At 41.1% G+C, this 26,402-nt stretch overlaps 2 protein-coding genes across 3 annotated transcripts in view; both read left to right on the forward strand.

Moving 5' to 3' along the window:
• Window positions 1-26,402, forward strand: part of LOC132872888 (H-2 class I histocompatibility antigen, Q9 alpha chain-like) — a gene marked incomplete at its 3' end in the record, with an annotated part of 281,775 nt that overhangs the window by 206,417 nt on the left and 48,956 nt on the right. The gene's annotated exons all lie outside the window — the stretch shown is intronic.
• Window positions 9,665-26,402, forward strand: part of LOC132872905 (class I histocompatibility antigen, Gogo-B*0201 alpha chain-like) — a 68,181-nt gene continuing 51,443 nt past the window's right edge. For both annotated transcript variants that reach the window (XM_060908023.1, XM_060908022.1), the window contains exon 1: window positions 9,665-9,911. In XM_060908023.1, the coding sequence (XP_060764006.1) occupies window positions 9,788-9,911 (124 nt within the window). In that variant the 5' untranslated portion in view covers window positions 9,665-9,787. The remainder of the gene's footprint in view (window positions 9,912-26,402) is intronic.

A 26,402-nucleotide genomic window follows, 5' to 3' on the forward strand; every position in this document is an offset into this window, starting at 1 on the left:
GAGCTAGGGGGTGCTGAGCTCGTTTTGGGGGGTGCTTGAGCACCCCCAAAAATAGGCTAAACACGCCCCTGATCTGATCTTTACTGTTTCAGCTCACTTAACACATTTTGTACTTTTACACTTTCTGCCTGTTGATGCGTCGCGCTGTCCAATCAGAGGCGGCCAAATTTGCATATTACAGGAAGGATTTCTGGGATAGCATTGAGTTTACAGTTCAGAGGGATCTGGCTTCTTTAGACGCTGTCTTCTTAAAACTGAATGAATATTTAAAAAGAGCCAAATGAGCCAGTCTTTTGAACGGCTCTTTTCAAAGAACGGATCACAAAGATGCGGATCCCATCAAAGAGCCATAAATCCCATCTCTACTAGCGCGCCCTGCCCGCGCTGATTCTTTGGGGAGGGCAGAGGACTCTGGCTGTGCGGGGCATTACAGTCTAGCTGCTATCGGGGTTTTTTGCAAAGTCTTTGTTCCAAGTTCCTGCCAGTTTCAAAAGCTTATGAAAAACCTACATCATGTCACAGAGCGTTAATCTCGCGATAAAAAAATTATCGCCGTTAAAATTGAGTCAAGTTAACGCGTTAATAACGCGACATTTTTGACAGCACTAATATATATATATATATATATATATATATATATATATATATATAGAGAGAGAGAGAGAGAGAGAGAGGGAGGGGCGGCACGGTGGTGTAGTGGTTAGCGCTGTCGCCTCACAGCAAGAAGGTCCGGGTTGGAGCCCCGTGGCCGGCGAGGGCCTTTCTGTGCGGAGTTTGCATGTTCTCCCCGTGTCCGCGTGGGTTTCCTCCGGGTGCTCCGGTTTCCCCCACAATCCAAAGACATGCAGGTTAGGTTAACTGGTGACTCTAAATTGAGCGTAGGTGTGAATGTGAGTGTGAATGGTTGTCTGTGTCTATGTGTCAGCCCTGTGATGACCTGGCGACTTGTCCAGGGTGTACCCCGCCTTTCGCCCATAGTCAGCTGGGATAGGCTCCAGCTTGCCTGCGACCCTGTAGAAGGATAAAGCGGCTAGAGATAATGAGATGATATATATATATATATATATATATATATATATATATATATATATATATATAAAATTTTATTTTTTTTTTTTTTTGACCAAGTAGCCCCAGGCAGTTGCTCAGAATGTGAATTAATTTTGAATGAAATTCCAGCCATCCCAAACTGTTCTCCAGCATTAGATAAAAGTGATGCATTAGTGCTCAGATGATGGCTGACAGAAGAGTTATATTCACTACAGACAGCCTTTTTCCTGAAGCTGTGAGCGACCTGTACCTTTAAAATAATGTTTCAGAAATCCTGAGCAATGGAGGCTATAAACTGTTTGTTTTTCTGTTTGAAAATGTGCCCAGTAGCCCACTGACTGCAGAGGCTCTGCTCAGATCATGGCAAGAGTTTTTGTACTCAGTATTCTGAGCGACGCAGAGTTTGTTTCATCAGTTGAATATGATTGGATCAACTGCGTCACGTGGCGCCAGCTTACCTGGCTCAGGTGCATGAGGGTTGTTCTAGAAGAAGAGTCCAGAGACAGCCCCTTTTTCGTTATTGAGGTTTTTCACCTGACGTCACAGGGTCATGTGACGCCCCGGTGTCCGCCATTTTGAACATCAAGCTAGCTAATGTCAACATAGGACCTAGTATGTTACTGTAGCAACGTTTAAGTTCGGTCATTTGGATGACTGTTAAAACCTTTCAGTCTCAAGTTTTTCCTTTACTGTATTTACTAGTTTACTGAGCTAGCGTGCTCCGGGGCAGGCTGGCGCTAGCTAGCGCACTCCGGGGCAGGCTGGCGCTAGCTCTGGGGCAGGCTGGCGCTAGCTCCGGGGCAGGCTGGGGCAGGCTGGCGCTAGCTAGCGCCAGCCTGACCCGGAGCTAGTGCCAGCCTGCCCTGGAGCGCGCTAGCTCAGTAAACTAGTAAATACAGTAAAGGAAAAACTTATAACGGGCCATATCTCAACAGACTAAGAAGTTATTTCAATGACATTTAATAACATTTTGTTTATCCTGAGGACCGAAAGTAAATGAAAATGTGAACAAACCTTAGCTGTCAGTGAACAATCCTGGTGGAAGCAGGTAAACGTCGTTCTCTAAGCCTGCTAACCTCAATTTTTGCAAATACCTCTCCCTCTGCTCACCCTGTAAATGCCCTACGTCGCTGGATAGTGAAGGTGTTTTCTGCGTCTCGCTCCTTTTTCTTTTATGTTTTTCGTTTGTCGCCTTCCTCGCATTCAAACTGATTCGAGCCGTGACGTCCAAAATGGCAGCCTCACATGACTTGGTCACGTGGGTGAAAAACCTCAATTGGCTCGCGAGATAGCTCACCTCTGTATTTACTCCTCTTCTTCTTCTGATGAAACGCGGTGGATTGTTTAGTTCCGGCTGTTTTCCCGCCATGATGAGCTCCACTGCGGCTTTATTGATTCTGATATTGAGCTCCACCGGAGTTTCAGCAGGTGAGTCGGTTTTCTTCACTTCGGTGTCGCTCCGTTATTTGAGCTACAGTAACAGTTCTGTGCTGCAGTGTGTTGGAGATTTACCGAATGCTTTGAGCGTAAGTTATAAAAGGATGTTGAGAGCACTGGGGGAAAGGGCTTGGAACAGTACTCATTTGGGACGATTACTAAAACCCGTGACACAGGACGGGACGGGACATATTATCGCTCATGGTCAGTGACCTCCCTGTCCCATCATGGACTGGAGCAATTGTCACGGACATATTTTCGCTCAAAAGAAAGAAAAAAAAGAAATAAACAAATTAATGTGTATGTTTTAATATTTATTTCTTCTTTGGTCTTCCACATTTGCTCTGACATTTGATACATTTTAATTTCTTTGCTTTGTGAATTTCATCCTGGGTTTTATGCCCCAGTCCTTCACATGATGGATGATACCACTGTTTACGTTTAGTACAACTGAAATATAAGAAATGACAAGTCAACTCAAGAATTTTTCAACAAATTATACCCCATCACGGACAATAAGGTAGGTGTCGCATCCCGTCCTGTATCGCAGGCAGGTCACTGCCCGAGCGATAATATCACAGGTAGCCCAGCAGGGGCGTCAGAAGCATTTTTAATGTGTGTGTGTGTGTGTGGGGGGGGGGGACACTGGTGGGGGGTCTGGGGGTCCTCCCCCAGAAAATTTGTAATTAATTAGATGCCATTTCCTGCATTCTGGTGTATTTTTAACAGGTTGTTAAACACCTAATTTTACCTACAAAAGTCACTTAATTCAATGACTATTTTAGAGACTCAACAATACGTCCTCATTCAACTAGTCCATATATTCATCAGCCTGTTTTTAAACCCACCGCTACGCCTAAGATAATGAGATGAATGTGACACAATTTATCACCAACAATGACTTTATGGGTGCATTTTACTTTTTATTTTGTTTCCTTTTTTATTTAGTTTTAGATGTAACACAACATGCCACTGTGCCAAGCAATAGTGGCACTCAACTGTATGTTTAAAAATAAGAATATTCATAATTTCACACAATGAACAGGCATGACATGGCATCATGCAAACTTCATAACACACAATCACACTGTGTCAAGCAACGGTGACACATAAAAAATAACTTCACACAATGAACAGGTGCAATTTTGTTAACCACCAACAGTGACTTTAGTGGGTGCATTTTACTTTTTTTCCAATTCAGTGATGCTCATAACAAAAATGACATGGCATCATGCAGTCTTCATAACACAAAATCACACTGTGTCAAGCAACGACACATAAAAGAGAACTTCACACAATGAACAAGTGCAGTTTTGTCAACCTGCATGCAATGGTGGTGCTACAGTAACATTTACAGATTAGTATAACAAATAGATTTATAGATATAACTCCTTCTTACATTGGTGCCACCACAATTTCTACCACTTCATAACTTTTATCCCCCTTTCCTTCACAATCCACCTGGAATAACATCCATCTCTCGCCATTGCTTTCCTTTCTACTATTCCTTCCCCATACACTGATTTCCCATCTTACTTTCCAGAAAACTGCCAAAGACCAGACAAAACAAGTTCTTCAAATCACAACAGGGAATCAATAAATATCAGAGCAGACTTGACCTCATTCTTGGCATTACAGTAAGGCAGGCCTACTGGGTTTGAATTAAATGATAGCTAACATTAAGCTAGCTGATACATCTCCTAACATTGACTAGCCAGCTAACTGCACTAATATTTCCATTGGGACCAAAAAACCCCTGTCCTGTGGGGAAATTTTGACTGACTTTCTGCTTCGTTGTAAAGAATGTCCTTATGTCCATTGTGTCTGGGGAGGAGCAAATACTGCAAACAATTCATCATCAACCAAGAACACCCCATTAGGCTAAGCTTATTTCATTGTTTAGTTGAACATTAATTTAACGTGGCCTGGGGTTAATTTTGAGAGCAGATAACAAAAGAATAAGGTTTTAGCAAAAGCTAGCCATTATGAGGTGGCAATGGGGATGACGTCACCGCCTCCACTTTCAAGCAGCTGCACCAGAATGTCTGCTCGCGCTGAGATTCACTTCACTCGCGCGCGGTGAGCTGTTGTCGGGAACGCCCGGAAAACCCAGAGTGGATTTTCAGTGGTCTGTGTATTCTCTTATCGATCAAGCGGAATGGATTCTTTCACGAAACAATAGAAACGGCGCTGGGTGAACTAATATTTTATGTTAAATGTGGGCGGGAATTATGAAACGAAGAATTATGAAATGTGAAGGGGACACGCCCCCGCCACAGTCAATGGTGGCGACGCCCATGTAGCCCAGGCTGACGATTTGTATAAGATGATGTATGTACTGTAGCTATACAAATTAATATTAAAAACAAATAAACGATTGTCCAAATTTCACAAATAAAGCTTAGATTGCAAGAAAACAAGTGTACTTACCGTTTTGTGCATGTATTTGGTCATTTTAGGCGTATTTTAGCCATTTTTGGGTACCCCATACTCTTCTGTTACCTAAAAAATTCCAAGGTTGGAGACTCCAGCGAACCACCGCACCAAGTCACTCTGCTTCCACCTGATTTTTTTGACTAAAAACAAGGGTTCTTCCAGATTTAAACCCACCAGGCAAAAGAAGAATGTCTAAGGATATCCAGGAGGTATTTCAATACAAAATATCTTTTAACTAATAATATAAATTTCACCTGGGCGGCACGGTGGTGTAGTGGTTAGCGCTGTCGCCTCACAGCAAGAAGGTCCGGGTTCGAGCCCCGTGGCCGGCGAGGGCCTTTCTGTGCGGAGTTTGCATGTTCTCCCCGTGTCCGCGTGGGTTTCCTCCGGGTGCTCCGGTTTCCCCCACAGTCCAAAGACATGCAGGTTAGGTTAACTGGTGACTCTAAATTGACCGTAGGTGTGAGTATGAATGGTTGTCTGTGTCTATGTGTCAGCCCTGTGATGACCTGGCGACTTGTCCAGGGTGTACCCCGCCTTTCGCCCGTAGTCAGCTGGGATAGGCTCCAGCTTGCCTGCGACCCTGTAGAACAGGATAAAGCGGCTAGAGATAATGAGATGAGATAAATTTCACCATTTAATTACGAAAAGCAATAAGCCAAACTTCTTGCCACGGAAAAGCTGGACGGAAATGAGTACGTTACACCGCAGGAAACCCAAAACCAAACGTTATCTCAAAGCTGATTGGACCGTTACGAACAATAGATAATTGTTCAAGAAATGCCTTTTACTGGCATTTCTTGATGAATTTTATTCGAATAAAATTTAGTTATATTAAAAGGCAATTTCTGTGATTTTCTGTCACAGGTCTGCTATGTGGCGGTACGGTGGTGTAGTGGTTAGCGCTGTCGCCTCACAGCAAGAATGTCCGGGTTTGAGCCCTGTGACCGGAGAGGGCCTTTCTGTGTGGAGTTTGCATGTTCTCCCCGTGTCCGTGTGGGTTTCCTCTGGGTGCTCCGGTTTCCCCCACAGTCCAAAGACATGCAGGTTAGGTTAACTGGTGACTCTAAATTGAGCGTAGGTGTGAATGTGAGTGTGAATGGTTGTCTGTGTCTATGTGTCAGCCCTGTGATGACCTGGCGACTTGTTCAGGGTGTACCCCGCCTTTCACCCGTAGTCAGCTGGGATAGGCTCCAGCTTGCCTGCAACCCTGTAGAACAGGATAAAGCAGCTAGAGATAATGAGATGAGATCAGAAACAGCATGTACTTGGAGTATTATTGTACTGATACAATAAATCATGACATTTTACTCAATAAACTCGAACGGTATGGCATCAGGGGTACGGTTTTACAATGGGCGAGGAGTTATCTAACAGACAGAAGACAATTTGTGCAGCTGTGGGTTATTGTTCAGAATGTTTGGACATTATTTGTGGTGTCCTCCAGGGGTCAGTACTGGGATCTAAATTGTTTATTTTTTAAATTAATGATTTATGCATTGTATCAAAAGTATTAAAAATCGTTTTATTTGCTGATGACACAAATCTGTTTTGCTCTGGTACCGATTTACAAAAACTAATACAAGACATCATGACAGAATTGAATAAATTTAAATTATGGTTCGATGGAAACAAATTATCCTTAACTTAACTAAAACAAAAATAATGCATTTTGGTAACTGGAGAAGTAATATACAGATAAAAGTTTCACTGGATGGCATTGATATTGAAAAAGTAAATGAAACCAGATTTCTTGGGGTGACAATAGATGATCAAATTAAGTGGAATTCACACATTAAACATGTACAAAAAAAAGGTTCAAGGAGCATTGCAGTATTAAACAGAGCAAAACAGGTTTCGGATCATAAAGCACTCCACTTTCTTTACTGTTCAATAGTTCTTCCATATCTCACTTACTGTGCAGAGGTTTGGGGCAATAACTACAACCTTATAGACCCAGAGTGAGAGCCATCAGACGAACACAAAAGGAGGCACGTGTGGCCAGAGGGGGCCTCCTATGCTTTGAAAGACTGTTTTAGCACTACACACTGGGACATTTTCAAAGAAGCAGCCACTTACAACAACCACATAGACTTAGAGGAATACACCGAGGCTGTCGTAGCATACATTGCTCAATGCACTGATGATGTCACTCACTGCAAAACAATCACTGTTCATGCTAACCAGAAGCCTTGGCTGACAGGAGAGGTTCACAGGCTCCTGCGGGCTCGGGACACAGCCTTTAGGGCCGGTGACACCGCAGGTCACAGCCAGAGCCAACCTGTCCCGTGGCATTAGGGAGGTAAAACATCAGTACAGTAATAAAATATCTGGACACTTCAGCAACAACAGAGATGCACAGTCTCTCTTGCATGGCATTCAAACCCTCACAAACTACAAACCCCCACCACGGACCTGTGAGAATGACATCACATTGCTAAACTGCCTAAATGACTTCTTTGGATGCTTTGAAACACAAAACAACACACCAGCACAGAAGACCACTCCCCCCCAAGATGAACAGGCCGTATGTCTGGCTCCAGCCAGCGTGGAGAAGACCCTCTCCAGGATCAACCCATATAAGGCAGCTGGACCAGACAACATACCTGGTCGTGTTTTGAAGGACTGTCCCATGGAGCTCAAGGATGTCCTCGCTGACATCTTTAACATCTCCCTGAACCAAGCTATTGTCCCCATGTGTTTCAAAGCTACAACCTGTGGTCTGGTCAAAATGGGGTCTCTATGTGTCAGCCCTGCGATAACCTGGTGACTTGTACAGGGTGTACCCCACCTCTCACCCATAGTCAGCTGGGATGGGCTCCAGCTTGCCTGCGACCCTGTAGAACAGGATAAGCGGCTACAGATAATGGATGGATGGATAGTGGAAAGGTGTAGCAGGGGCCAAAGAGGGGCCATTACATTTCGGAGTAGATCCGAATCACAGGGCAGCTTGATGAATTCAGTTTCTTTGTCCCTAATGTTGCAACATTTGGCCTTGGTGGAGGTCTGAACTCTCTGAGTGTCCTTCTCCACACTGAATATAAAATTTCACATAGTGAAGCCACAGTCAGGGCTTACACACAAGCAGCAGCATCAGACACACAGGTTTGTGCACATTTCCACATTTCATCCATGCAGTCAGTCCCCAGCACCTCGACTAATGAATCCACAGTGTTCCGCTCCATAGGCCTGATGTTATCTGAATGAGCATCACAGAGAGAGAACTATAAGGAGGCAGAATTTGTGCCTCAGCCGCCAAATGCATTACATTTAACATTTATAATTGGCAAAAGAGGAAAAATATCACGTTGGATAACAAGACAATGTGTCTGTTGATTGAGTCTCCACATGTGGACAATTATGAAATAAAAAATGAATTATGATATGCATTCCTGATTCCATCCATCCATCCATCCATCATCTGTAGCTGCTTATCCTGTTCTACAGGGTCGCAGGCGAGCTTCATCTGTTTGTATTATTTCATCATGCCATGATGCACTTCCACAAACGTGTTGTGAAGATCAGACTTTGATAGATCCCTGTTCTTTAAATAAAACAGGGTGCCCACTCGCACCTGACTGTCATCCCATTGACTGAAAACACCTGACTCTAATTTCACCTTCAAATTAACTGCTAATCCTAGAGGTTCACATACTTTTGCCACTCACAGATATGTAATACTGGATCATTTTCCTCAATAAATAAATGACCAAGTCTAATATTTTTGTCTCTTTAGTTTAACTGGGTTCTCTTTATCTACTTTTAGGACTTGTGTGAAAATCTGATGATGTTTTCGGTCATATTTATGCAGAAATATAGAAAATTCTAAAGGGTTCACAAACTTTTAAGCACCACTGTATCATTAGCACGAGTCATGTGATGTACAGTATCTTTTCTCCACATATCTGCTCCTGTCTCATGTTGTTGTTTTGTCTGCTGTCTCTGTAGGTTTTGTCGTAGTCAGGCATCTTACTGTAGCAGAATTAGAAAGATATGCTGTATTACCTTTACAGACCTTCTAATGCTGTAAATATTGAAAATCATCAATGATGTATTTCAGTCCTATGTTAAAGAAAACAGAAGGAAAAACAATCCCCGTGTCCCTGAACATGTGAAACTGCTTGGATTCAGTGCAGTCTATACAACTGTGACAGATGAGGGATCAGAGACATTTACACTGAGAGGACAACAGGAACTTTGGACACACTGAGTGTGTGATCTATAAAACACACAAAGACTAGCTTTTCACCTGATGGACATTTATTACACATGAATAATGAGACAAGTCTTTTCTTTCACACCGGCCTGAAAGAAGTCGGTCTCAGTGATGTGAATGTAAAGCCACACCCATCCTCTCTACATGAATAATGTGAAAAATAATGGAAATATTTAACAGAATCCATTTTCATTAATTAGTTAAAAGTTTTATGTTCACTTCCACATGGGTTGTACTGAGACAAGTGTTGTCTTTTACAGAGGGTTGAAATACTGTAATCTGTCTCAGATATGTGTTTTCTAAAGTTTTTCTACCAGGAAAAATATTGCAACTGTTTTGAAAACTAGTAAAAATGTTTCAGATGTTCAATTATACAGTACTTGAATTGTATTTTTCCTTGTGTGTGTGTGTTTTAGAGAGACTTGAAAATTGGTACATTAATGTATGTAGCGCAGTTTCTAGCTTTATTTTGAAATTTCTGTTCAGAGCAGAAAGAAGAAATGAAAGTAGATCTAACACAACACAGCTAACACAGCAGACGCACAGTGTTAGTCTGACGGATTTTCTAAAACTATAAAACACTGAAAATCATCCGCCTTTACTCCAGTGTGTTACCGCCTATAGACAGGACTTTACTAAAATTTAGTCATGAAATTATTTATTTTTGTTTATTTTTCCTCTTTGCTGGGAAATGTTTGGACTGTAACATGGAGCTCGACAGTTCTGGAAGTTCTGCTTTTTCTCCTGTTTTCTGTTCATCTTTCATCAGCAGGTGAGTTTAGAAATGTAAAATATCAACTCATTGAAAGCTGTGTGAGCTCTCTGTGTGTGTCAGTAGTGACAGAGTGTAAATTACACAGCTCACTCCGGGGAATAAAGAAGTGTAATGTGGTACTGAAGGTGTTTATCAGGGGCGCCAGAGATTTTCTTTTGAGCTGTTTGACTTTTCAGTGAGGTTTCTCTCTCTGCTCTGGAATTGAGGGTTTCCCCTTAATGTGTTACCAAGGAGGTTGTGTTTTCAGTTTGATTGTGTGTTTGTCTATAAACAGGATTACACAAAAACTACCAGCCCGATTTTTATGAAACTGGGTGGAAAGGTGTCGCAGGGGCCAAAGAGGAACACATTACATTTCGGAGTGGATCTGAATCACAGGATGGCTCGATTAATTTGATTGATTTTATTTGATAATAAAAGTACATGTACATAAAATACATAACACAATAAAGCATAAAACTGATTTCCATTGTGGTTCTCAAATTTCGTTTCACTTTCGCCATGTCTGATGCGTTTTACTCAGAAAACGGCATAAAATGCACTGTTCAGACTGTCATAAAGGTGTAAAAAAGTGGCTTTGGAAATCGTCAGGATGCCACTTTTTACACTGTGTGATGGGAAAACGGTGTAAAAATCACTGTGGAATAATCACTGTGGAATTACAAGCGGTGAAATAAACAGCACTAATCTGCTCATGGAACAGTGTTTTAATGCTGCAGTGTCACTAAGGACGGTGTAAAAAGCAATGCTGTATTAAATGACGATGATCTTCACCCTGTTTGTGTATGGGGTAAAAATAACCTGTAATGGTGGCTGTCTAGAGGCGGTGCTGCCACATTCTCCACACCCTGTACTTCCTCTGTGTGTGTGTGTATTTCAGTGTTATGCAGCTTTATAGACCCCTTCGCATGTTTGTAAACAAACCGACCGTTGCCAGGATGCGCGCGCAGCCTGGACCCAGAAACAATGGCGCTGCCCATAGACCGGCATTATGAGCTGTCAGATTATGCCAAACAATTGTCGTTACAAGATCAAGAATGCTACATAAATAAGTTAACTCTAACAAGTGGACATCGCCTACCGGATCCGCATTTAATTAAAGAGTGGACGGACGATGTTAGTAAGTTCCCTGGTATACAATGGCCAGATATATACTCGTAGCTTTAGCTACAACAGCAAATACCAACACTAAACAGCGATTTGCCGGAGGTAATGGCATGAAAGGAATGATAGTGTAAAGAGTGCAGCTAAGAGAAATCAGAGCTGCGTAAAAAGCGAGAGGCAGAGAGCAGAAATGAAACTGAACGGGGCGGGAGCTAGGCTAGAGCAGTCAACGTAAGTTGGCATTTAGAGTGAGGGCACACAATTTTACCTTTCCATCCTTGCTTTAAAATTGTGATTTTCAGCATACACAAATAACGATGGCACAAAATCTGGACTGCTTGAGTCAAGCGAGACCTCTCCTACAAACACAACTGCATGCAAAGCTAAGTTAACATGCTAACAATATTCATTACATTGTGTAACTATGACCCAGCTAATCAGACAAACGTTACCAAAGTATTTTGCTACATCAATAAACGAAGACTAGAAAGAATAAAAAAGAAAGATTTAATAAATAGCCTGATCTTACCTGTGATGAAGTGGGTGCTGCAAACCCGCGCATTTTTGATAGTGCTTTCATCCCAGTCTACACGTTTGATGGCTTGTAGCCATAGATGTCGGCGATTTTTTTGGAATGGGTGAGATCCTGCTGGAATTCTGTACATTTTAACCCCATCACTGCTACGATTCTGACACCCGACAACACAACAACTAGGCATCGCTGAGTCTTTTTTGGGTCCAGGCTGCGCGCGCAATTTCCGCTTACGTATCAATGACGTTTACTGCGAAGGGGTCTATACTTTACTCCCCCAGGGTATATCACAGAGGAAAATATTCCACTACATTTGTCTGACACTTTTAGTTCCTAGTTACTTTTCAGATTTCATTTTTAACTAGCTGGAAAATTGTTAGCTGTCAAAATTAGTTGTCATAAAGATGAAAACTAGGTTCATTTTTCTGTGCTCAATATAAACTCTCTTTTTATAGAGATATATGAGGAAAAACTATATTTTCAAACCCCAAAACCGGGACCCTTCAGAGCGCCACATGTTCATGCACGCACTTGTGTGATGCACCACTGGCGTTTTCATCAAAATGGAGAACAATCAGCACTTAGCACACCAAGTGACTGCACCCTTCAACAACATCCACCAAAACATACCTTATTTGAAAACTATATAATCACACTATAATAAACACTACACACGAGCAGCGGTCTCAAAAGTAGCCGGTCACCGGCGGCAAATCGCCGGCTATGGCTTGTTATGCCGCCGGCTATTGTCAGTCGAGTCACAAAATTTAATATTAAATATTTCTGACAGCAAAAAAAGTTGTGAACGTAAATTACATCCACTATGTCATGTATGTCTGTTGCCGCGTCAACTGTGTTTACATCCTCGACACGAGTGCAGCCATTACTGCCGTCTGTGTTGCCAGATTGTGTTTATATCCTCGACATGAGTGCAGCTATTACTGCCGTCTGTGTTGCCAGATTGTGTTTATATCCTCGACATGAGTGCAGCTATTACTGCCATTACAGGTGTTGCCAGATTGCGCGTTTTACCGCCCAATTTGGGCGGTTTTAAGTGCATTTTGGCGGGTTTTGAACATATTTTGGACTGGAAAACGTCAGCAGTATCTGGCAACATATTTTTTTTACTTAATACAAGAAATTAATGGATGCCAACGTTTTTGCCAAAATGGTATTTTATTTTCCATTGTTTAGGCAGCTTCAGCATCATACTGTGAGATTCTGTTCAAATTGTTTTTTTCTTCTATGATGCCTGAGCCATTTATTTTATTAGTTTATAATTATTGTTTAATTTAGTCTTCAGGAGAGACTGCCTGCACACAGCACTAGTATTAATAGTTTTTTTTTCTTACATGAAAGCTGAGGCATTTATATTATATTTTAAGGTAACTTCATGTTGTGCTGTGAGGTTCTCTGCACTTTAACTTTTGAACCAACAGGTGCATTTGGATAAGTAAAGCCTATTTTTCTGCATTTCTGTAGTCCTAGTAATCTTTTATTTTGGTAAAGTTGTTTATAGGACCATTTCTCAGTGTCTGTTTTTTTAATCAATAGTTTTTCAGTAATAACTTAATATTTAACATATCACTCAATTTTAAACAACCCCCGCGCCTCCCCCATAGTCTCCAAAATTTCTGTGGGAAACACTGGCGTGCGTAGCAACGCTAATCAAGCTTAAGCTAGACGACCCGCCTCAAATACCCGTCCCAGGTAAATGTTATCCCAATTTTAGATGGCCTGTTCCAAACCATCCCGCCCCATGAAAAATTCGTACTTGCATATCTCTATCTATCTATCTATCCCTGCACGCTTTGCGTGCATTATGTCTGCCGCTGGCAGGCATTTTACCATTTTGCACCCTGCTGTAAATTATTTGTACCCTGCTATTCTCCCAAACTTTGAAGCCCCTGCACGAGGATTGCACTGGTGTACAACCCCAATTCCAAAAAAGTTGGGACAAAGTACAATTTGTAGTGATGCACGATATGAAAAATTTCAACCGATACCGATAACCGATAATTTCCTGCTTCTCATGGCCGATACCGATAACCAGTAAGTTAATATTTTTATATTTAATATAATCTTCATGTAATTTGCAGTTTTCAGTGATGAAAAACTGATATTTTAGTAGCTCTGGCATATCTATAACAGCAAACAAAAGTTTTGGCTCTTCAAATGTTAATTTTTTTTTTTTTTTTTATGTCACAAATATTTGTGGTCATTTGCTGTAAATAACAATAACAGCAAAAGACACTCACAGTCCAAACATTTACCATATGAAATGAATAAATCAAATGCACTGACATATCAAATAATTACACAATTAAAACAAAAAAAAATGCATCAGTCGAAAATTGTTTAATAGAACTATGACTGGTTTATCTGCAAATAACAAAATTCATATTCAACTATTTATGCATAAGCAATACATCTATTCAACCTGAAGTGCATGAGGATGAGGTAGGTATTTGTGGAGTTAAGTTTCAAATACAAAATTATATGCATTGACATGTCAACCTCAACTTCAAAAAATCGAATCAAATAAATAAAAGAAACTGCATCCTCAAAAATAAAGTGAATCATCATCAAGGTTTACAGAAGTATTAATGCTTTGACTGCATTAGTTCAAAAATAATAATAAAAAACTTCAAATGATTTCCACTTTCTACTCAACATTTCTTAACCTACCCCCAAACTATCTTTTTACTTGTCACTCTGTCTAATGTCTACATTGTCTTTTCTATTTGCTAGCTGAAGGCAACAGTGGGAGATTTTTCTTAACAAAAAGAAGCATCTCTGCCTTCTCACATCCAATTCGGTTTCTTTTTTCATCAATAACATTTGCAGCAGCAGAAAACAAACATTCACTGTCTATGCTGGTGCAAGGGGAGGACAAGTATTTCCGTGCGAGTGAGGCAAGGTCCGGGAACCGGGTTTTGTTGCTTCTCCAGTACTCCATGGGGCTCTCGGATCGAGGAATCGTGGGCTCTGAGAGATAGGCTTGAATCTAAAGTAGTAGAACAATAACAAAGAACAAAAGCTAAATTATATATTTAACATTACTATGTTTTGGTATATTTTATCAGAGATAGCCAAAGCTTTATTTAAACAATAAATTAATTACCTGCTGATCTGTTTGGCTTTGGGTCAGCTCTTTTGTGTGGTTTTCTTGAAGGATTTCTTAATACATTGTCAGCAGGGAAACATTGTTTTTGTCATCTGCCTTGGTTTTCTTCTCCTTTGGCTCTTCAACATTTTCTGCTGATGTTGCACATCTCACTTGGGCCTGCAACACTTCTGTTGCTTCCCTTTTCATTGCTTGGTCAAAATAGCAGTCCTTATATCTAGGGTCCAAGATTGTAGGAAGAAAAAACAGGGACTCTGTGTAGATGTGACTGAAACGCTGCTCTACAGCTTGCAGTAGGGTGCTCTTTGAAGTTTAAACTCCATGATCTGTTGCAACAGTCTTTTTTTAACAGATGTTTCAAGGCTTCAGTGGAGGGGATGACATCAGCTGCTGTGGCTGTAGCTGAGCTAATGTCTTTTGTCAGCTGTTCACAGGGGTCAAGAATAGTGAGCATGTTTTCAATTAAAGTCCACTGGTATGGGTTTATTAAAGCAGGTAACTCAAAATCTACTGCATATGCTGCAAGGGCTCGCTTCTGCTCCAACAAACTTCTCATGATGTAGAACGTGCTGTTCCATCTAGTGGGCACATCTTGTTGAAGCCTTGCCTCTTTCATGCCTAGTTGTTTCTGTAAGCTTTGAAGATGGGAGGTGGCGAGTTGGGAGTGTCTGAAGTGCCCTACTATCTTCCTGCCGATCGAAATACAGTCTGTGATGCTTCTTTGGCTCAGCACAGCCTCGTTTACAGCGAGCTGTAAAGTGTGTGCCATAGAACCCAAGCTTGCAAGCCCAGACTCCTCCGTAGCCTTGGTCATGTTTCGTGCATTATCCCTGAGCACAACATGCACTTGGTCTTTAGTTACAGTGGGGCAAAAAAGTATTTAGTCAGTCACCAATTGTTCAAGTTCTCCCACTTAAAAATATGAGAGAGGCCTGTAATTTTCATCATAGGTATACCTCAACTATGAGAGACAAAATGAGAAAAAAAAATCCAGAAAATCACATTGTCTGATTTTTAAAGAATTTATTTGCAAATTATGGTGGAAAATAAGTATTTGGTCAATAACAAAAGTTCATCTTAATACTTTGTTATATACCCTTTGTTGGCAATGACAGAGGTCAAACGTTTTCTGTAAGTCTTCACAAGGTTTTCACACACTGTTGCTGGTATTTTGGCCCATTCCTCCATGCAGATCTCCTCTAGAGCAGTGATGTTTTGGGGCTGTCGCTGGGCAACACGGACTTTCAACTCCCTCCAAAGATTTTCTATGGGGTTGAGATCTGGAGACTGGCTAGGCCACTCCAGGACCTTGAAATGCTTCTTACGAAGCCACTCCTTCGTTGCCCGGGCGGTGTGTTTGGGATCATTGTCATGCTAAAAGACCCACCCACATTTCATCTTCAATGCCCTTGCTGATGGAAGGAGGTTTTCACTCAAAATCTCACGATACATGGCCCCATTCATTCTTTCCTTTACACGGATCAGTTGTCCTGGTCCCTTTGCAGAAAAACAGCCCCAAAGCATGATGTTTCCACCCCCATGCTTCACAGTAAGTATGGTGTTCTTTGGATGCAACTCAGCATTCTTTCTCCTCCAAACACGACAAGTTGAGTTTTTACCAAAAAGTTCTATTTTGGTTTCATCTGACCATATGACATTCTCCCAATCCTCTTCTGGATCATCCAAATGCTCTCTAGCAAACTTCAGATGGGCCTGGACTTAAGCAGGGGGACACGTCTGGCACTGCAGGATTTGAGTCTCTGGCGGCGTAGTGTATTACTGATGGTAGCCTTTGTTACTTTGGTCCCAGCTCTCTGCAGGTCATTCACTAGGTCCCCCCGTGTGGTTCTGGGATTTTTGCTCACCGTTCTTGTGATCATTTTGACCCCACGGGGTGAAATCTTGCGTAGAGCCCCAGATCGAGGGAGATTATCAGTGGTCTTGTATGTCTTCCATTTTCTAATAATTGCTCCCACAGTTGATTTCTTCACACCAAGCTGCTTACCTATTGCAGATTCAGTCTTCCCAGCCTGGTGCAGGTCTACAATTTTGTTTCTGGTGTCCTTTGACAGCTCTTTGGTCTTGGCCATAGTGGAGTTTGGAGTGTGACTGTTTGAGGTTGTGGACAGGTGTCTTTTATACTGATAACGAGTTCAAACAGGTGCCATTAATACAGGTAACGAGTGGAGGACAGAGGAGCCTCTTAAAGAAGTTGTTACAGGTCTGTGAGAGCCAGAAATCTTGCTTGTTTGTAGGTGACCAAATACTTATTTTACCGAGGAATTTACCAATTAATTCATTAAAAATCCTACAATGTGATTTCCTGGATTCTTTCCCCCCATTCTGTCTCTCATAGTTGAAGTGTACCTATGATGAAAATTACAGGCCTCTCTCATCTTTTTAAGTGGGAGAACTTGCACAATTGGTGGCTGACTAAATACTTTTTTGCCCCACTGTATACTACACTGTGCGAGCATTGTATCAAAAGCTTGGCAGATCATTTTTGCTGTATGCGAGCCAGGGCACTCCTGTGCGTGCAGCATTGCTTTTTGCATGTTAAAATCTTGATCCAACCACTGAGCCATTAAGCTTAGCATGCTGACCGGACTAACATCAGATGTCCATATGTCTGTGGTAAAACTTACGTTTAGTCCGTCCTTGGCGATCAAGTTGTGGATTTGTGTGGCAACGACGTCATAGAGAGCAGGGAGGGACACATCTGAGAAGAAGCAACGGCTTGGGATAGTGTAACGTGGCTCCAAATGTGCTATTAACTTGCGAAAACCCGGGTTCTCAATGACAGAAAAAGGCTGGTCGTCGAGCGCTATGAATTCCATCACTTTGTCACTGATGGCTTTAGCCTTTTCACTGTCTCTTGAAAAGTTTTTGCAGTCTTCAAATACCTGCTGAATGGGGACAACACTCCGTACTGCTGTTTTAGCTTTAGCGCTGCTAGCTGTTACCGCGGCTGCCTTGTATTCTTTCCACACCGCTTCGCTGCGATGACGACTTCTCAGGTGAGTTATAAGATTAGTAGTGTTAAAACTTGAAGCCTTCTTTCCTCCTCTCAGAATCCTCGCTGAACATCGTTTACAAACAGCAATGCTGTTATCATCCCCTGCCACTAAAAAAAAATGACCACACTGGTGAAGACATGTTTAGTTTAGTTAGTTAGTCTGGCAGAGATGGGGCCAGGCTTTGGTCCTGCCAGTAAGGCGCGATAGATGATGTAAGGAGCGCATCATGGCCTGTTTTGGGGCTACGCAGCCTGCAAACAATTCCCCCAATTTCATTAATTTATCTGATCTTTTTATCAGATAAAATGTACATATCGGATCGATAAAAAATGATGTAATTTTCCCCCAAATCGGCCAATATTTTATCGGTCCGATAAATATTGTGCATCCCTAACAAATTGTAAATAAAAATGGAATGCAATAATTTACAAATCTCAAAAACTTATATTGTATTCACAATAGAACATAGACAACATATCAAATGTCAAAAGTGAAACATTTTGAAATTTCATGCCAAATATTGGCTCATTTGAAATTTCATGACAGCAACACATCTCAGAAAAGTTGGGACAGGGGCAATAAGAGGCTGGAAAAGTTAAAGGTACAAAACAGCTGGAGGACCAAATTGCAACTCATTAGGTCAATTGGCAATAGGTCATTAACATGACTGGGTATAAAAAGAGCATCTTGGAGTGGCAGCGGCTCTCAGAAGTAAAGATGGGAAGAGGATCATCAATCCCCCTAATTCTGCACCGACAAAGAGTGGCGCAATATCAGAAAGGAGTTCGACAGTGTAAAATTGCAAAGAGTTTGAACATATCATCATCTACAGTGCATAATATCATCAAAAGATTCAGAGAATCTGGAAGAATCTCTGTGCGTAAGGGTCAAGGCCGGAAAACCATACTGGGTGCCCGTGATCTTCGGGCCCTTAGACGGCACTGCATCACATACAGGCATGCTTCTGTATTGGAAATCACAAAATGGGTTCAGGAATATTTCCAGAGAACATTATCTGTGAACACAATTCACCGTGCCATCCAACGTTGCCAGCTAAAACTCTATAGTTCAAAGAAGAAACCATATGTAAACATGATCCAGAAGCGCAGACGTCTTCTCTGGGCCAAGGCTCATTTAAAATGGACTGTGGCAAAGTGGAAAACTGTTCTGTGGTCAGACGAATCAAAATTTGAAGTTTTTTATGGAAATCAGGGACGCCATGTCATTCGGACTAAAGAGGAGAAGGACGACCCAAGTTGTTATCAGCGCTCGGTTCAGAAGCCTGCATCTCTGATGGTATGGGGTTGCATTAGTGCGTGTGGCATGGGCAGCTTACACATCTGGAAAGACACCATCAATACTGAAAGGTATATCCAGGTTCTAGAGCAACATATGCTCCCATCCAGACGACGTCTCTTTCAGGGAAGACCTTGCATTTTCCAACATGACAATGCCAAACCACATACTGCATCAATTACAGCATCATGGCTGCATAGAAGGGTCCGGGTACTGAACTGGCCAGCCTGCAGTCCAGATCTTTCACCCATAGAAAACATTTGGCGCATCATAAAACGGAAGATACGACAAAAAAGACCTAAGACAATTGAGCAACTAGAATCCTACATTAGACAAGAATGGGTTAACATTCCTATCCCTAAACTTGAGCAACTTGTCTCCTCAGTCCCCAGACGTTTACAGACTGTTGTAAAGAGAAAAGGGGATGTCTCACAGTGGTAAACATGGCCTTGTCCCAACTTTTTTGAGATGTGTTGTTGTCATGAAATTTAAAATCACCTAATTTTTCTCTTTAAATGATACATTTTCTCAGTTTAAACATTTGATATGTCATCTATGTTCTATTCTGAATAAAATATGGAATTTTGAAACTTCCACATCATTGCATTCCGTTTTTATTTACAATTTGTACTTTGTCCCAACTTTTTTGGAATCGGGGTTGTAATATAACATTTATTGATCTTATCTCAGGGGCGGCACGGTGGTGTAGTGGTTAGCGCTGTCGCCTCACAGCAAGAAGGTCCGGGTTTGAGCCCCGTGGCCGGCGAGGGCCTTTCTGTGTGGAGTTTGCATGTTCTCCCCGTGTCCGTGTGGGTTTTCTCCGGGTGCTCAGGTTTCCCCCACAGTCCAAAGACATGCAGGTTAGGTTAACTGGTGACTCTAAATTGACCGTAGGTGTGAATGTGAATGGTTGTCTGTGTCTATGTGTCAGCCCTGTGATGACCTGGCGACTTGTCCAGGGTGTACCCCGCCTTTCGCCCATAGTCAGCTGGGATAGGCTCCAGCTTGCCTGCGACCCTGTAGAACAGGATAAAGCGGCTAGAGATAATGAGATGAGATGAGATCTTATTTCAAACCATAACATAAGGTGTTTTTAAGTGCACAAGCACTGTCAGACAGCTTTTTTCCCCCCTCAACAAGACTATGAACAAATATCTTAAAACAGCCTATAAATAAATAAGAGGGTTTTTCCCCCCACAATTTTTATAACATAAAAAATAATTTTAACTTGCATCCTCACAACGCAGAGTCACCAGCTGGTCACAGTGAGGTTTATTGCTGCTCTCAGCTCCAGAAGTTTCACAGAATCAACACTGTCAAACTTTTCACTGTGAATTTACAATCATTAACTGGCAGCAGCTTCACCAGCAAAGTACTGTATTTTTTACAATTTCTTACTGTATTTTAGAATTACAGTATCTTACTAGAAATAAATGTACAGTTCTCTACTGTATTCTTGTAAATTTACAGCACAGTGCTGGTCACAGTTTTGTCAGTAAATTGCTGTATATTTACTGTATGTAAGCTGTTTAAATCTATAATCCTGTAGATTCAAATACAGCTTACATAAATACACAATAATTTGCTGAAAAACAATCAGTAAAGATAATAATAGTAGTAGTAGTCGTCATGGGACAATATTCATTATGCAATTCCTTCTCAAATATTTCCTGAAATAATAAAAAAAAAAACAGCAATGTAAAATACCTGAATAAACCTAAACTCCCTGCCTGTTATTGTTTCTTTGTTTCATTCATTTGAAAGATTTATAATTTTTAATTGAAATGACAGTGCATACAATATTTGGTAACCCACAGCAACAATTTTTATTTATTTGTTTGTTTGTATTTAGAAAACATCAAACTCGCTGTTTTTAATTAACCTGCTGTGGAACAGCAGCAGTCTAGTTTGCATGAGTATTACAGCAGGGGACTGAACACAAAATAATTATACTGTTATTATTTTACTGAACAGTGTAAAACTTGAGCTCCAGCAGTTTGAAGAAGAAAAGACACTGGGTTTAGTCACTGAATGAGTGAGTGAGAGAGTAAATATGTGAAAACATGACTGGGTGTGGGATAAGGGCAGATAAGAGTACAAGTATGTGTCTACAAGTAAGTATGTTGTATCATCTTGAACATGATAAACGTATACGTGAGCACTGAAAACAAGTATTTATTATTATTATTATTATTATCATCTCATCTCATCTCATTATCTCTAGCCGCTTTATCCTTCTACAGGGTCGCAGGCAAGCTGGAGCCTATCCCAGCTGACTACGGGCGAAAGGCGGGGTACACCCTGGACAAGTCGCCAGGTCATCACAGGGCTGACACATAGACACAGACAACCATTCACACTCACATTCACACCTACGGTCAATTTAGAGTCACCAGTTAACCTAATCTGCATGTCTTTGGACTGTGGGGGAAACCGGAGCACCCGGAGGAAACCCACGCGGACACGGGGAGAACATGCAAACTCCGCACAGAAAGGCCCTCGCCGGCCCCGGGGCTCGAACCCGGACCTTCTTGCTGTGAGGCGACAGCGCTAACCACTACACCACCGTGCCGCCCCCACACCGTATATAAAACAATTAAAATGAGCTCAGCCTTAAACATCTCCAGCAGGAAAATGCAACAAGCACATTAATGTAGCAGTAAAATTAATCCAAATACATCATATATCATAGTAAAACAGTGTATTCTAAAAAAAGTGCTGAGTTAAAAACAACCAACCCAGCCGCTGGGTAAATACTGGACCAGCGCAACGCTGGGTTATTTTAACTCTGCAAAATGGGTTGTGCGTTTAATCCAACAGGTCTGGTTCCTTTAACAAGACCATGAAGTTACATTTACATAATGGTTGGGTTCTTATTTCACCCAATATTTTGGTTATATTGACTGCAGTGCTGTGTTACATTTACCTAATTAATGAGTTATTATTATTATTATTATTATTATTATTATTATTATTATTATTATTATTATTATTATTATTATTATTATCTCCTTTTCCTCCTCAATTAATCATTAGCCAAAGCATTGTTAATCATAATTAATCGTCATAATAATAAATAATATATTATTATTGGTCACTATTGAATTAAACGTGTTCGATTTGTATGTGTGTACAGCTATATTGGATTCTCTGGCCTGGACCAAAATGCTCTAATGATCTGACCAACAGGTGCAAGACATGAAATTTTATTGTACAAGATTTTTTTTTAAAGTCCTGCACTATTCACAACAGAACATTGAGGTAAAACAGAACAGTATATTAAAATAGCAGTTTAGAAAAGTATATTAAAAACAGTAACAGTATATTAAACACAGATATACAACATCTTGTATTAGACAGTTATCATTGGCTTAAAGGTGCATTATCCAAAACATAGATATAAAACATCTATGATACAACTGATTGTCAGGAGCTAAAAGATGCATTACATCAACTGGCTTTCACCAAAAATTCTACTGAACATTTTCTTATTAGGGCGGCACGGTGGTGTAGTGGTTAGCGCTGTTGCCTCACAGCAAGAAGGTCTAGGTTCGAGCCCTGTGGCCGGCGAGGGCCTTTCTGTGCGGAGTTTGCATGTTGTCCGCGTGGGTTTCCTCCGAGAGCTCCGGTTTCCCCCATAGTCCAAAGACATGCAGGTTAGGTTAACTGGTGACTCTAAATTGACCGTAGGTGTGAATGTGAGTGTGAATGGTTGTCTGTGTCTATGTGTCAGCCCTGTGATGACCTGGCGACTTGTCCAGGGTGTACCCCGCCTTTCGCCCATAGTCAGCTGGGATAGGCTCCAGCTTGCCTGCGACCCTGTAGAACAGGATAAAGTGGCTACAGATAATGAGATGAGATGAGATTTTCTTATTATTTGCAAACTATCATTTGTTGATGCCTGGTTTCTGCAGGCCTGTAGGGATGCATGCAGGAATGTGACCTCTGGGGAAACACTTCCCTCCATTTCATATCACATGCTGCATCGACTCCTAGGCAGGACTGCACTCCTCGGGGTAGTTGATGTCAAAGACATAAAATGTCCTGAAGCAGACATCAACTGTCCCAAGGAGTGTGTGCTGCTCCAGGGCCTGCCCTGCCAATATCACAAACACTTTGGAGCATGTATTGTCATCTCCGATCATTAATATATATACACTCCAAAAAACTGAATTTGAGGAGAAAATTACTTAATACTAGTGAAATTATCTTACTGCATGGACAGATGATTTTACTTCACAAGGACATCTTGGAATACGTTGGTTAGAACTAGGTTTAATAATTTCAGAGTTGGTGTCTTGTGTCCTTCTAATAGGGTCAATCCATGTGAAATCACCAGAGGCCTCGCCACTGACCATCTCAGATTTGTTTCATACTTTCTGGAAATGTTGTCAGTGTGCCCAATAAATAGTGTACAAAAATTTAGGCTTGTACCTTCATTAGCTTCTGAGATATAGGGGCTTTAAAAAGGGGCGTGGCTCCAATTTCACTGTTAAAACGCGTGCTACAGAAAACAGACCTAAATTCCATAAGTCATTACTTTTAAACTATTCATGCAAGGTACATGAAATTTTCAAGGATTGTTCTTCAATGCCAGACGCCTTTAAGTACTATAATAGAAAGTTCACGGTTCAATATTTGCTAAGTTATGGCTTGCTGAAATCATAAAAAAAAGTCTTCTATCGTGCTTTGGAGCAACTTTGACCCCTCGTATCTCCACATTAAAGCACACCAGATCTTTCATATTTTCTTATTTATTACTCATGTTATAGTACTCTTTAGACAACTAGGTATGTGTTCAAAAGAAATCAAACTTTCTGATTTATTAGGCTTTAAAAATCTCATCTCATTATCTCTAGCCGCTTTATCCTTCTACAGTGTCACAGGCAAGCTGGAGCCTATCCCAGCTGACTATGGGCGAAAGGCGGGGTACACCCTGGACAAGTCGCCAGGTCATCACAGGGCTGACACATAGACACAGACAACCATTCATACTCACATTCACACCTACGGTCAATTTAGAGTCACCAGTTAACCTAACCTGCATGTCTTTGGACTGTGGGGGAAACCGGAGCACCCGGAGGAAACCCATGCGGACCCGGGGAGAACATGCAAACTCCGCACAGAAAGGCCCTCGTCAGCCACGGGGCTCGAACCCGGACCTTCTTGCTGTGAGGCGACAGCGCTAACCACTACACCACCGTGCCGCCCGGCTTTAAAAATAATTTAAAAAAAAACATTTTGCGCCTATAATTCAAATGTATATTACAAATGTATAACAAGGTCTACCATAAAACAATTATACCACTGGAAAGAGCTTGTTCTCATTAGCAAATGCACAAAATATGAAGTTGGTACCCTAAACCAAACTATAAATATTAAGGTATCAAGTACGGCATGTTTTACAATAGACGGAAATGCTGTTTTAAGGCATATTACAATACAATTACAAACCTGCAGTGTAGGAAAAATAACAACCTTAAAAATACTTTATTTGAAGAGCTTAAACAGTGTATTGATTTGCTTTTCCACATCAGATGGAAGTTTATACTGCCTGACGGTTGATGTAAGTGGGGCATCAATGATTTTCATGACACGCACCAGAGGGACCCAACAGTTATCCTCTCTCCTGGGCCAGCTGTAAGTCTGAGAGGGACCATGAGGATGCATAAATGTTACTTGTACATCTTGTTCCTCCTCTGATAATGCACGAATGTTGCCTATCCACCACTGTCTGTCATACAAACATACAACATATTTACCAGGAATTGTATCTGCCAGAGAGACTGCTGATTTAACAGGGATTTTATGCATTACTTGTGGCCGATTCCCACTCATATCTACAATGAAGCTAGGATCACCTGACACCCTGCTGACCTGCAGCTGGTTGGACATGATTGGAACAAATGAGTGGTTGTCTCCTGTTCCAGGAATAGTAGCTGACCTTGAAAATCTTGTCTCCAATGCTTTTCCACTCTCCATAACTTCCCCTGTACCAACCCAGATGAAATGGATGTTATTGATGTTTTTCTGCCCACAAAAACAGATCAGATGGGGTTAGTATGTGATCACTCGTGACTGCCTGTAAGCTAGCTCGAGCTGCTGACCACTTTACAGTGCCTCCAATACCATCACAGGGTGATTTACCATGAGAAGTGGCAAAGAAATGCCATTCTGCCAAAAGTCCAAAATCGTCTGCATGCTTTATTAGATTTGTGAAATTTTTATAGTTTTTGTATCGGGCTGCTGATCCGTCACTGAAGTAAATTACCTTTTTCAGCTGGGGATGTACCTGACTGGCAAATGGAAGCTCAAATATATGCTTCTAAGGGATAGTGATAAAAATCCTCATGAATTTTGTGGTTTTTCAGTTTTTATGCATCTCTGGATGCTTCCAAGTAGATTATATGCCTTAAAACAGCATTTCTGTCTATCGTAAAATATGCCGTACTTGATACCTTAATATTTATAGTTTGGTTTAGAGTACCAACTTCATATTTTGTACATTTTCTAATCAGAGCAAGCTCTTTCCAGTGGTATAATTGTTTTTATGGTAGACCTTGCCATACATTTGCAATATGCATTTGAGTTATAGACGCAAAATGTTTTTTTTTTTAAGTATTTTTAAAGCCTAATAAATCAGAAAGTTTGATTTCTTTTGAACACATACCTAGTTGCCTAAAGAGTACTATAACATGAGTAATAAATAAGAAAATTTGAAAGATCTGGTGTGCTTTAATGTGGAGATATGGGGGGTCAAAGTTGCTCCAAAGCACGATAGAAGACATTTTTTTTATGATTTTCAGCAAGCCATAACTTGGCAAATATTGAACTGTGAACTTTCTATTTTAGTATTTAAAGGCATCTGGCTTTGAAGAACAATCCTTGAAATTTCATGTATCTTGCATGAATAGTTTAAAAGTAATGACAACATCTGGCGCCTATCAGCAGGTATTTCAGCTCAGGATGAACGAACTACATGCCACAGTTCCTGTGAATTTTGGGGTTTTGCTTCAGAAACTGCATTTTTAATGGCACCCCACAGGTTTTCAGTGGGGTTGAGGTCTGGGGATTGAGCCGCCACTCCATTACCTCAATCTGTTTTGTCTGGAACCAAGATGTTACTCGTTTATTCGTGTGTTTGGGGTCATTATCTTGTTGAAACACCCATTCCAGGGGCATTTCCTCTTCAGCATACAGTAAGTAAGTAAGTAAAATTTATTTATATGGCGCATTTTCACAGACAACAGTCACAAAGCGCTTTACAATGTATCAAAGCCAAAAACAATAAGAAAAAGAAAAATACAGCAACATAATCTCTTCAAATATAGTGATGTATTCAGACTGATCCATGATCCCTGGTATACGATCAATAGGTCCATCACTGTAGTATGAAAAACGTCCCCATACCA

The sequence above is a fragment of the Neoarius graeffei genome, chromosome 24 (genome assembly GCF_027579695.1).
Source record: "Neoarius graeffei isolate fNeoGra1 chromosome 24, fNeoGra1.pri, whole genome shotgun sequence".
Lineage (NCBI taxonomy): Eukaryota > Metazoa > Chordata > Actinopteri > Siluriformes > Ariidae > Neoarius > Neoarius graeffei.